At 38.6% G+C, this 14,005-nt stretch overlaps 1 protein-coding gene across 25 annotated transcripts in view; it reads left to right on the forward strand.

The window, feature by feature from the left end:
• Positions 1–14,005, forward strand: part of TENM3 (teneurin transmembrane protein 3) — a 1,577,510-nt gene that overhangs the window by 1,082,832 nt on the left and 480,673 nt on the right. For 18 of the 25 annotated variants that reach the window (XM_082244015.1, XM_082244035.1, XM_082244033.1 and 15 more), the window contains one exon: positions 12,528–12,593. The exons of the other annotated variants lie outside the window; for them this stretch is intronic. In XM_082244015.1, the coding sequence (XP_082100141.1) occupies positions 12,528–12,593 (66 nt within the window). The remainder of the gene's footprint in view (positions 1–12,527; positions 12,594–14,005) is intronic. 25 annotated transcript variants of the gene reach the window in all.

The following is a 14,005-nucleotide window of genomic DNA, read 5'->3' on the forward strand; positions in this document are numbered from 1 at the left end:
GATTGTGGTCTTGGGGTTCATTCACATATGTGATGTGGCCTGTAAAGTGTTGCTGGAAGAAACACACAATGGGATCAGTTCTTACTGTATAAGAGCCCCACTGCACCAATCACTCCCTCTCCTACCCACATCCAATTCCTATGCTATCTGCCCCCCCATGGATCCTGTGGCACACCAGGTGATTAGGGTGTGCCCAGACACACCGACACACTCTGTGCGCATGCCAAAAATAGGTAATTTATTTTCCAATCATTTTAATTGCCAATTTTTAGAATATATGTTCAATACAAATGCAAACTGTTGAAGAGTCCATTCATGAACATAACCAGATCAACTTTGTCTAGCAAGCATGTGGCAAGAAAAGGAACATAGACCACGTTAGGGTAGATAGATCATTTAATTTATCCACTCTTAACACTTACTTTGTTTGGTAGCACCAGTGGAGATAAAAGCATTATAGACATTATTATTGTTGTTAATCACCTTCATCAAATCATAAATCTTAGTTATTTGCTGCCAGCTATTGATTTAGTTTTATTACTTTGTAATTGTAATATAATGCTTTGAATAATTCTTTAAAGCCATGTTTATGGGCATACCTCTTAGAATATTCTGCATTTGTATTTCTGTATGATAAAGGATGTGAATAGATATATTTGTAAGGAGAGGGTTCCTCAAAGACACACACTCTGCTCATTCATTCATTTTACCTGCCAACTTCATATCAGGCCAAACCTGTCCTATATAAACACGCTATAGATAACCTACTGCACACAATGTATTTTTGCATAAAGCTAGATCTGAGATAACCAACTGATGTGGTCAATTTTGCAAATTTATCATAGTGGTGGGCAGCCCCCCCCCCCCCCCCCCAATCACCATCGGTGACAAGGCATCATTTTTTCACTTGTAGCTGTTACAGTAAAGGGTGATGCTGGGCTTTCTGGTTCTTCTTCCCTATACAGTAAAACACTTGTGCTGTGCTTGAATATCAGTGGTAAATTATAATCATTAATAAGATAATAAAAGAAAAAGGATTCCCAGGGAACTGAGCAATATCTTTAGGACCTCCCAGCAATAGCAACCTGCCTTGCAGCTGTCTCTGTCTAATTGAAACATCAGAATCAGCTGTCTGATAAGGGATAAGTCATTTCCATTCTGTGTGTAAACTGTAGCTTGATTTTCTAAACTTTGTAGACAACAGCCCGTTTACAAAAGACCGCTAAGCAGTTTCTGGGGAAAGGAGAATAAAGCTTCACCTGCTGGCTAAAATAATACAAATTATTAATGTGTAATATTTAATTTTTTTAAAAATGTAAATGTCTAATCCTTTTTGAACGCAGGAGTACCAGAAAGTATGTAATCAAATAAGAAATTTATTGCATGGAGATGCTTGTAATTTGACTTCAAACTTAAGCTGGCCATAGATGGAGCATTTTTCTAGATTCTGTGTTGATGGGGAAATCCCTCCCGCAAAGCTATTATGTTCTCCCGGTGGGGGAAGCCATCCCCGCCATGAAAACACCGTGATTATTGCTAGTGGCTGCAATTGCCACTAGGAATAATCAAATGTAAAATCCCACAGGCTAGTTGTACCCAAGTTGATCGATCAATTTGGGTACATTCAGCCTGCCTATACATGGTTCGAATCTCGATCGTTCCCTGCTGAGCCGGCTGAGATTTAAATTCTATATGGCCGGCTTTAATGTCTAATTTTCAAGTGAGAGAGGTGGGTATTCTAACATAGTAACAGTACTGAACATAATGTCCCAGAAGATTTTTGATTTTTTTTTTTTTAGTGGCTGTCCTAAATAATACAGAGGAAATTTTAATAACATGGCTTCTTTAGCCACCGGTATAATGTATTATTTACAGAATAGTTTTCCTTTAAGAATATATCAGTGTAAATAACAGTGTACATTCTTTAAATAGTAACTTGGTTTCAGATTAATATTCAAACCCCAGCATGAAAAAAATAATTTAGTCCCATAATTATAGATGAGTTGCATAATTAAGCATTCATTAAATAAAAAAAAGTAAAAGGAAGGGCCATTAATAAGGGTGAACTGTAGTAGTTTTATTTTAATGGAAACAACAGATGGTTTACAGTGTGTAATCTTACAGAATTTTTTCAAGAATGACTTTGATTATCAATCCATATAATTAATAATGTTATTTTCTTATGCCTTTTGTAATAAGAAGTGGTGTTTATGTAACATGATTAATATGCTCTGCGTCATGTTGCAAGCTCGTTTGATAGAACAATGGCCTAGACTTTCACACAACGACAAATATTTAATTTGTTTTAGATTAATAATCATAGTCCTAGGTACAGATTTTTTTATTTATTTTTTTGGTGTTTCAGAGTAATACAGTGGTTTCCAGATACGGAACTGCAGCTTTTGTTGTTTACAACCTGGTGTATGGTATGCCAGAGACATTCTGGTTATTGATCTATCTTTATATTGACGAAAGAAACACTCACACACAGACACGTATAGCAGCTTGTTCTAGGGATTTGCCACCACAATGTTGGAATCCAAGTATACTGATCACTCTGAAGACTTTCAATTAAGATTTCCAGTATCCTACTGATGATCCAACATTTGTTTCTCAGAGAGAAACATTTTCTCCACATGGGCCTAGACAGCTGATAAGCTCTGCTCTAGCCACGGAAAAAAAATAAATTGCCCACTGGCTGTAATGAGACATGTGTCCAGCAAATTTCTATTTTCCTCCGGGAGTGTCTTCACGCCGCGTGAGAATCAATGATTATTTACTGTCGTTAATTCCGTTAATGCCGCTGCGTGCACAACACATGAGAATCTGGAGCTGTTAGAAGAGCTGGAGTTATTTGGGGGAATGAGTAAACAGCAAATTAAAGGTTCTTTTCACGTATTTCGCAAAGATTAGGATAACTAGTTTCTCTGAGCAGACTCGCAGTTTGTGGTGCGCTACACGCTGGTGTTTTAAACGAGTTTCTGTTATTTAGTGGTTTCTACAATTACTTTACAAGGGCTGAAAAAATAAATTTGTGGATTACGCAGTGTGCACATAGAGCACTTATACCAACTGGGAAATGTTTAAATTTCTTCAGTGTTCTAACCAGACTTTTCGAAGGAAATGCTTTACTTTATGTACAGAATGCTAAATCAGTTTAGCTCTCTTTATAGAAACAGTATAAAACAGCCTTCTTTTATTTGAAATAGGGTATGTTTGGACTGGACAGGTAGATGGAACATCTATTGCTTGGTTGCAAAAAAGACGAAATATTGAAAGTGTATCTAAAGCCAAACAATTGGTTTAGTTTTGAATAGTAAAATAGTAAGGTGTTGGAACTTGTGTGGGATATTTATTTTGGGAGCTTCCCCCCTCTCTTTATGTCCTGGAGACCATTGTTACTGGGACTGAAAGTGAGGGGAAATCTCAAATTTTAAGCCATTGCTAGAACAGAAGTAGAGGGACACTCTTCCAATAGAGACACTTGTTCCAATGACAGCTGTCTAAGAAGGGGTTTTATTCACTTTGGAAAGATATCCTCTCATTTCCTTTTGTGTCCACAGAACAAGAGGTTAATCTAGAATTCCGTTTTTTTACTAACTATGCTTAAAAATGCCCCCCCCCCCCAACACCTATATTCACTAACATGCCTTAAAAAAAGTATATAGTTACAATGCCAAGGCCACTCTGGTTACGTAGGCTCCTGTGTCAACCAGCGCCAGCTACAGGGGAGAGAAGAGAACAAAAGCTGGTAGTGCCTGAGCGATAAGGTCACTTAAAGGCTTACAATGGCCCATCCATTGTTGGCGCTCCCCCCCCCACTCCCCTACAGCAGCCGCGGCCTGACATTGACGCCTATCAAGTGACCCGATCAGAGTAGCCTGAGAATAATAAGTATAGACATCTTTTTTACACATGTTAATTAGTTGGGGGGGGGGGGCTGGCATTCATCTTTAAAGGAAATCTCCCCAATGGGACACAGATCGCAAAAAGAAAAGCTGGTAGAGGTTTTAACTATTCCCTACATTATTCAAAATGGGGAAAACTCTTCTGGCTTAGGATATCCTTTAACAATGGTTAAAATGTAACTCCAGTTGTGTCAAGACTACAACAGTCCCTTCCAGGTGAACAATATACATTCAGACGTCATGAGGACGCATCCCGCCCCCCTTACCCATGAGGATAGGTAAATGTTTTTAATAAATGAACCCAATGCAAACTTGGTGTTGCTGTGAGAAAAGCTGCAGTGTCTGCATCCCTTTAAAAGAGGACTGCCTAGATCCTGACTTGTATTTTAGTGAAGACCTCTGAGAAAAGCAGTGATCCAATCTTAGCAGCAGGAAATGAGAGTTCTGGGGGCTGTTTGTACACCAACGTTGTACCATACACCTTCAGTTAGTCATATTAGAACACATTTTTTGAGAGTTTTAGGGAATTACAGTGTCAGAAGATTGCAATGGAAAGCAATTTTAATAACATTAACTGAAAATATCGCTATTTTAGCAGTTATATGTATTATGTAATTTCCTTAGCAAAAGTAGATTTTCCTAAAAGTAGAACTAGGTCAGGCTTAAAAAAACCCGATGATTCAAGCTATCAATGAACAATGATTTGCGATTGTATGGGAGAAAGAATTCATATCACTGAAAAAAGCTATTTTTTCTATTTTTGTCATGTGCATGTTCATGTGCAGCTCACTTTGGATGTTTTGTTATTGCCAGCACTGTATGCCTTGTGTTTGACATGCTAGTTTACTGCCATGCCAGAGAAATGGCTGGTCCTGCACAAGAAACATTGCCACTCTGAGCATTTTCACTTTATTATCATCACAAATAACTATTACTAAGCAAGGGTCTTCCTATTAACCTCTGGTCCCCTTTTCCCACCACTACTCTTCTTTAACCTCAGGGTTAGAGAAGCATTCTTAGAATCAACTTTCCAGTGGCACTAAAAGACAAAGAGAATACAAGAAAAGCACTGCCATGAAAATTCATGAAGAACATAACATTTAAAGGCTGCTTGGTACTTTTTAGAGGCATTTTGTGATCAAGAATTTCCTTGGCATCGAGTAATTGATGGATGATACCACTGCTCCCTTAGACACAGGTCAATGCACAAGAGTTTTTTATAGAGCTATTTGTCTGGCTTTAAGTACCATAGCACGTACGAAGAGCTTCTATGTTCTTTTTCGTATTATAGAAGATTTTAACTATTCAAACTTTTTGTGTACGTGGAATATCAAATAACTCTCGTTTAATGCAAAACCCAAAATGTATACTATTTGTAGTGTCACTTGTAAGAATAGGCTTTGAAGGATCATATAGAATCAACCTTTGCTATTTCTTGGAATATTTTTTAATGCTTAATTTAGATCCATAAACTTTTTAGTGTCTTTTAAAGCCCAGCTACAGCCAAATAAATATATATATATATATATATATATATATATATATATATATATATATATAAAATCTCCCTAGTAAGAACACACTAGGGAGATTTATATATTCTATATTCTATATATTCTATATTCTATATTTTCTTTAGTTCTTTAGAACTATATTTTTTTTGTCTCTTTGTCTATTTTTGTTGGTTTTTTTCCTTACATTCTGGTCCACTGCCACTTGGACAAGAAGTGGGAGGAAATCTCTCCATTGGAGTCACTAATAGGAGCAAAAACATCCATCGAGGAGACTTTAGAAGGAGTCTGAAATCCTCTGTCAGGTTTTTAGTAGTGTGTTCTTACTAGGGAGATTTTGCATTTTATTCTATCCCGGGAACATTTCTGCAAACGGGGTGCAACAACATATCATTGGAAAGTTAATGTAAATGAGAGAGAACTTCCCCATAGGGACAGAGGCTAGAGACTTTCCCAACTGTATCCGTAATGAAAACACAGCATCACCTGAGGTTGATGACTTTGGGTTTTCTTTTGGTTTAAAATGTATTCTAATTGTTTTGTCTGCAGTAAATTACCCATGACAGTTAGTAACTGCATGCAGAAAGTCCATTGCAAAAGATCCATTGAAACGTTGTATTTCATTGCAGATATTAACATTTTGTGTGCTCATCCTAGGTTGTAGGATAGCTATCTTATTCTGTCAATCCTGTACATGCTATTGAAGAGTCCCTTTTTTTCCTAATTCTAGTTATGAGATCACTTTTTTTAGCTGCATTGTTAAAAAATCAGTATGGCTATCTAAAAAATTTCAACATATCCCACTGCACAATGGATACTTCGTATTGCAGCAAAGGCAATAGGGAACAATGTTGTCAATAAATACTTTCTTCAGAATGAATTCTCTCACCTCCTTATTTATGTTATCAGATTTCTTAAAATACTAAGCAAGGCTGTGTTACATTTTAAAGAAAGATTTAATCACTAGGCATTTTTTCCAACTTAGAGATCCCGATTTACTACATAGGTAAACCGGTTGATGAACTGTTCTGGTGACAGCTATCTAATAATAACCCTATTTAGGTAGATTTCTCTCATTCAGCCTATTCAGTTGATTCCCCCATCCATGCTAAACAGCATGGGTGGAGAATTCACCAGTTGGGTATTGTATTCAGGCAGCCACAGCACTTGCAACTGCAACCATGCATTAGAGTAAAAAAATATTCTGTGTGCAACTCCCCCCCCCCCCCCCCCCAGCCCCCCTTCATACTCACCTGAGCCAGATCTTGATCCAGCACTGTGCCAGAGAGCAGTGGCTCTCCCCATCCTCACAGGGCAGATTGATAGCAGCGGGAGTCATTAACTGTGACAAGGGAGCAGGGAATGGGGCCGAGACACACTGTCTGTGTCAATAGACGCATGCAGCGTTGCTCAGGATAAAGCCTGCAGGTTTACTACAATAGGAAGTGGCTTACAATGATGGCATACAGAGAAGAGGAGGAACCAGGAATACTGGCAGGGCACCTGAGAAGGTGAGGATCAGGGCTACTCTGTGCAAGTTAAAGGGTAACTCCACTTCCGTGGGGAAAAAATAATATAGCATATACAATTGCGACACAAGTCATATTGTAATTAAATGTGATCAAAAATGACCTTTCCTTTTAAATCTGCAGCTGTTGTAATTTTCTGAAAATGCAATGCAATATGACGACCTGGAGCTGTTCTGTACACAGAATGTGTACTGACCACACCTCAGAAACATCATTTCCTGCCTGTGTGTTTGGCTCACCAATTTTCCATGAAGTCTGCACTAAGACACAAGTCAGATTTCTAGCATCCCCTGCAACAAAAATGTGATTTTTGGTGAGATACTCCCAATAGGAACACGTTTAAATTGATTCAGACCCAGCAGCTTTCCTCATTAGAGCCCTGCAGCTGCCACAGCTGATAGATAATTATGAAACCACTCCCACTAGACCCAATCAGCACAGAGGTTCAGAGAAACAAACAATGATTTCTTCAGAATAACAAAAGGTAGGAATCTGCAACACAGTTTGTTAAAGACCTTGTAATGTACATAGATCACCCAGAGGGGAATGTTTTTTTTTTCTTAACAAAAGTGGAGTTACACTTTAAAGCATTTGTTACCCCAACATGTTATATTCCTGATCTGTGCCTGCTGTACCATGTACTTGTATGAGAAAGTCTCCTGTTTTCTTTTATTGCTTTCTTTTTGTGAAGTCCCTGGTGTCCCTGCTAGCTCCCCTGGCTTTCCTATTAAAAACCGACCACACTAAGCAGGAGAGCACATCGTGGTCAGTTCTCTAGCTAATCTGGGAACTCAGTTTACTCTCCTCCAGTGATCAGACTTGTCCTGACATGCCTCCTCTGCACAGTCACTGGGAAGCTCAGTGTGCTGCTGCTTCTCCTTCCCCCAGCTCTTATGCAGCTGAGAACAGAGGGAATCTGATCATTTCTAAAAAAAGGGGGAAAAAAGGTATTTGTAATGTTTTTTTTTTTTTTTATATCTATACAAGCATTTTTTTGCCTTTCATTTCCATTTTTAAAATTATTGGGTTGTTCTACAAGGGGATCGTTTACAGTCACTGTAATGGTAAGTATAACATGTTTGGTATTTAAAAATAATTAGGTTTGCAATCACTATAAAACATACACATTTCCAAGTATACTATTTGAGAAAATTCCTACCCCAGGAACTTGCAGCGTACAACTTTCAAGGCTGCTGGCTCCTGCTCTATCAGTGCCTTGAATTTCTTGTCTCACAGGAAATAATTCACAGTGGGCAGTACAGTCTCCAGCCATTCTGTTAGCTTAAAAGAGGGATAAGCAGGGGAGTGCCTTGCCATTCTAGGCTACAGGGCTGTGTGTTTCTATTTATGCAGTGGTGTGGTGTGACACAGCTCTAATCACTGCATGCAAGGGTGGCTCCAGTGGACACTGCAAAAGAAAAGGAGCCACGCTGAAACGGGAAACATGGGGCAGCGATCATTGCACCAACTTAAACTGGAACATAGACGACAACTAAAAAAATAAAGAAGCCCCATACACAGTAAATATTAAATCAGGTGCTGGAAGTGCTTACAAAAGCTGAGTTTAATATCACTTTAAAGTGTTACTAAACCTATAACAGTAAAATCAGTCTGTATATGCAGTAAAGCATGCTTGTTATACTCACTGTGGAAGCTAAGGGGCTAATCCTTATTGTGTAAAAAGGCTGTTTGATCCTGCCCTTTCTGATCCTCCCCTTCCACAATCCCCAATCTATCTGATAATACAGAGCCTTTGGAGTTGCTCTGCACATGCTCAATTTGATGTATATTGCTAGAGAGTTTTTTTTTCTCCTTGGGAGAGTGCATATGATCAGCACAGGGCCAATCAGCACTGTCCAGACAGAGTTTTCGGGGGTCATGCAGTCTCATAGGACAATTGGGGGAGTTTCATAGGACAATTGGGGGAGAATGAAAATTCCTCCTACAAGCTTTAACCAGACACTGTTTTAAGTCGCAAGACTGCTATATATTGCTGATAAGAAAAGGTATTTAACAGTTTATATTTACTAAAATATCTGCATTTCCATGTTCTGTGTACTGTGGGAGACTAGATATAGTGAATGCAGGCTCCTGGGTTTAGTAGCACTTTAATTTGGCAATGAAAATTGCATGAATTCAGCCTAAATATCCTATTTATGTTAAGAATTCTTTCCCAGTTTTGTTTCTTGGATATAACAAACATTTTTACACAGAGTAGCTATACATAGAAATCTTTTAAAAAGCACCACATTTGTGCGTCTACAAATCAAAGGACGTGAAACATAACCTGTTCAAGGTCTCCGAAGACCAGATGGGGAAACAAGGGGTTAAGGGCAAATGTCTGGTTATTGATCCTAATTTTAATTTGATCGTCTTTGTTGCAAAACTTGTCTGTCACAAAATGTCTTTAATTCTAGCTAGTCGCCCCTTATTGAATATATTATAGACCAAATGAAATAAACATTTTATAATCTTTGATAGTTTTCATTCTGATCATTTTGCATGTGGTTTACCACATCCTGGATGATTGTCCTATGTCTTCTGAACATAGAATTTTTATTTTTTTTGTAAACTAATAAATAGAGAGGAGACCAAGAGAATCTAGGTATTGTATATAAAGGGGATCATATAACACCTGCATGATTTGTATGGCAATTTCCACCCAGGAACCAGGCATGTATGTGCATAAATATATATTGGAATGTATAAATTATGTATTGGTTCAGGGACTGAAAAGAATGTTTCACAGACATAAAGTAATTCCCCCTGTATAATACCTATCCTGTGTACAAATTCACATACATTAGTTTGTGTTTTTATTTTTTTCGCCTTTTTTTTTTAAACCTAGAAAATCTTCTTTTGTCACTAAATTATGACATTTATCATTGATCAAAACAAAAACAAAAGAATGCAAAGACATTAATAATTAATATGTTAAATATGAGGAAAGTTTATAAATAATAAATATGTGCTTTAAACTATGAATTATTGATGACAATTAATAACTGATTGCTTACAACAATAAGCAATCATAAATGCTTATTAATATTCACTCTGAAATTAGTGCTTTAGGAAACGTGGTATGAAGAGCGACTCACTTGTCATTAATATGAAGTCATAAACTGGTATATTGCGTTTTTGCCATTAAAAAAATATCATTGAAAACTGGAAGATTTGTTAATATGTATGCTTTGGAGAGCAGGGTATTTATGCGCAGCAAATGCAGCCATTTTGTTGGCGAAATCAGTATAACACAATAATTGGATTTAGTACAGATTTATGTTTTGCTGTTGGTTGATGCGGTTCTTAGTAGTATATAATTTCCTCATACCAAGTGTGTTGTTCACAGGAACAGTAGAACCCCATAGTACCCAGGGAACACCAACACAAGCATAGGACCACTAAGCCATCATGCTTTACTAGGTAGCAATAAAGAAGTTAAGTTTATAGTTCCATTTTTACTCTCTGTAAATTCTGAAGTGTAAAGCTGAACCAAGAATCCCAGTCTGGGTAATTATGATATGGGGTGTACATTAATATTTTAATTAGGAGATGGAGTATTACATTCTGATTACTGCATCCACCTGATGTCCACTATGAAAAAGGAGCAACAGCTGCACACTACACTACAATTAGCATAAAGTATGTTTTACTCCCCAATTCCGGCCCCCTCACCCCCCTCATCGGGAGGAGTAGCTTGGTTAATTGGGTTCCCTGTTCTTTATCTTGACACAGTGAATACCCTCTGCCCCTCTGGAACACCTTGTTGAATGAAAACTACTGCAATCATTTATAAGAACATCAGTATGAATAGCTTTTAACTTGACTGTGCGACCAGGAAATAGACACAAGACCATTTAGTGGTAAATTAACTCAATGTATTGGTGAGGGTTAGAGAAAATGTTGGTTTGAGCATAAACGAGTACTCAGAAGGAAGGTTCAGACACAGACCGCTTGACAGTATAATCACTATGAAAAAGTAACTTAGGTCAGAGTTCTGTATCACTAGACTGGAATTACCACATAAATCAGCAAAGACCGCAATAAACAGTGCATATAATCTTTAATTGCAATGCAAATAATACTTTAACTAGTCTAGAGTGCACTCTAGGAGAATGGCTAGGATACGGTGTAATGTCCCCTCAGAGGTACCTCTTACTATAAGCTATAGATAGAGTTCTCTGAGTAGCATCTTTAAAGGGGCAGTCTTTAGTCCCAACTCTTCAGCCGGTTAGCAGTAGGGCCCAGTTGTACTGTTGGAGCAAACGAGAATAGACCCAGTCAAGGCTGCAGGCAGCAATAAGGCTATTATATGGCTGTATGGTCAGTCTCCCACACACAGCAATTAGTCCACTCTCTGTTCTGCAACCAGGTGACTCTGGCCACCCCAAAACTCTGCACTCTGAATCCTTCTCAGACCATTGACGTGCAGCAGTGTTGGAGCACACTGGACAGCGATGTGCGCTCTCTGATCTACCTCACAGCATGAGGAAGTTAAGTATTGCGAAGCCTGGGAAAATGCAGTGATGCAGTGAATGTGGGGAAAATTCACTTTGCAAAGAATACCCCCCAAAAAAAAAAAATTGCTTGCACGTTTGAATGATAAACTGAATAGCATATGTTTCTTCGATAAGTTAACGCAATTGCTTCTGTGTTCCACTAGTCTATTTACTTATGGTAAGTCTTCAGAAGTAGTCCAGAACCATAAATGTGTGTGAGCATTAAGCTGACCAAAGCCAGGCAGATTTCCTCCCCAGAAAACAAAATGCAAGCCGATATCTGCCCAACCTCTCACTAGTACTGGGACCTACCCAGATCCTTACCCTATATTGATGCCTTGATGGTGAGCACTTTTGGTATTTCTGGTTTGTTACCCTTTTCCAAAGAGGACTGAAGAATCCTGGAGATTTTCATACAATCATTTGTGTTTTTTTTTTTTTTTATGGTAATTTTTTATAAACACTGATATCATTTTCATAGTGGGATGCCTCTTTAGGATAGAAAATTGGATGCTAGATTCAATTCACGGTGGTATTTTAATCCTCATTAATAAGCAAGCAATGTAGCCTATACTTAGAGTATTTCCTTTGTGCATTGAGCCTGTATATTTCCTTCATGTCTTCTGGGGATGGCCTTTCTCTTTAGCTCGATGCAGGCTATTGCATCGGGCACTGGACTTGTAATCCTCAGCTATCACATTTTTGCCCTGCAGCAGTAATCTACATAAATTCACTCTTGTGACCCGTGCTTAGCATAACCACGTTCCGAACAGGACTGCATAGTGCTGTGGATGTTTGTTATGCAAATCCTAAGTCCTGGAGAGATCAGAAAATGGCTATATGGTGTATACGTGTCTACGTTTTGTAAGCCTCTGACACCTGGGAGCGGATAAAGTTATTGTTGTGTCTGTGCGGATATTACTAGGGCATTTCTCTGGAGCTCAAGCACAATACTGCTAGGGTTTCTCAAGTTCCTTTTTTTTTTTTTTTTTTTTTTAATGTTTATTGTTTGTTTTTGCTACTGAAAACATTGTCTTTGTACACGAGTTGAAACTTTTTTTTTTGTTTTGCTTATTTTAGATTTGTTGCAGTGCAAGCAACCAGCCACACACAGTCGCACCCTAAAATGTGAAAACGGCTTTCTGGGTAGGTTATTCTTGTACACAGTTCTCATCTATGCTGTGTTTTCGTAGCTTAGCAATTCTTTCCATCCTTCATCTCAAATTCAGTTGTTGTTTTATGTGGGGCTTTTTAAGGGAGTTCTCTATTTTTTTGCATTCTCTTTAAAAAAAATTTAAGTCATGCCTTGACTTGTTCATAATGTGTCCATTGGGCTATGTTTTTCTGCACCCCACCACACATGTATGGTGTGAACAGGGCACATAACACCAGTTACTTTCTAGGTGGCCTGTTCACACCATACATCAGGGCTTGGCAAATTTGCCTGAAATCTAGGAGCCAGCTAAAAAAGTTAGGAGCCAGTTTTTTTTTTTTTTTTTAAACTAACAACCAAGCTTTATTTAATAAAACGGATACTAAATTTACACATAAATACAACTAGAACCCCACTCTCCTCTATAGCGCAATTGGATGGAAACAGACTCTCTTTCCATCCGATGCCATCTGATCCGATCCATGGGATGGATAGAAAATAGAACCACCATCCGTCTGTTTTTGGCAGACAAGATCAGATGGCGGCAGATTACTGCTCCACAGAGGAGACTGAAGGGTCCGATCAGGTCTGCCTGAAAAACTGACAGGGGGTCCTGATCAGACAGCCCGTGTGAAAGGGGCCTTCGGCTGTGGCATGGCGATGAGGAAAAAAAAAAAGATTATATATATATATATATATATATATATATATATATATTTCTTTTTTTTAATAATAAGAATTGAAAAAACAATAATTTCATTTTTTAATAATAAAAAAAAGAAAAAAAATTATTATTTTTTTTTTTTTTTTAATTTAAAAAATAAATTAATAATAACCACACTCCCTGTCCACTTACCTTTAAGCAAAGGTAACTGGATAGGGAGATGAAGCCTGCAAAAACTTCCCTCTCATCTCCTCTTTGGAAGGAGATGGGAAGGCATTGAGAACAAGGCAGTGGAAACCGTCATTACTCCCGGCCACCACAAGAGGGCGCCAGTTCCCCATTGGAAGCCTCTCTCACAGAAGAAGGCCGAAAAGCCGGGGCCTCAATTTTTGGACGGCACGGAAGTCCGTGCACTCGGGAAGGAGGAGGGGGCGCAAAAAGGACAGGACACCTCCTGCAGGGCACCCCAGGCGCCAGTTCACTAATTCTAGTCGCAAATGCGACCTGGCACCCGGGGTTTGTCAAGCCCTGCCATACATGTATGATGGTGTGTAGAGGAGCACAGCTCAACGGACATGGTTGTGACACTCGTGATGTGGTCCAGTCAGTGGAAGTTCTCCTTACTGCCCATTTTGGTTTAGGTTGTTCAAGCTGCCTGTGGGTAGTGGTCAGTGGCAAAACAGCAAGTAAGGGATTTCTGCCAACAACACTTTGAACATTGTCAATTGGTAGATTCCACCT

This window comes from Pelophylax lessonae (assembly GCF_965119305.1).
Source record: "Pelophylax lessonae genome assembly, chromosome: 1".
NCBI lineage: Eukaryota > Metazoa > Chordata > Amphibia > Anura > Ranidae > Pelophylax > Pelophylax lessonae.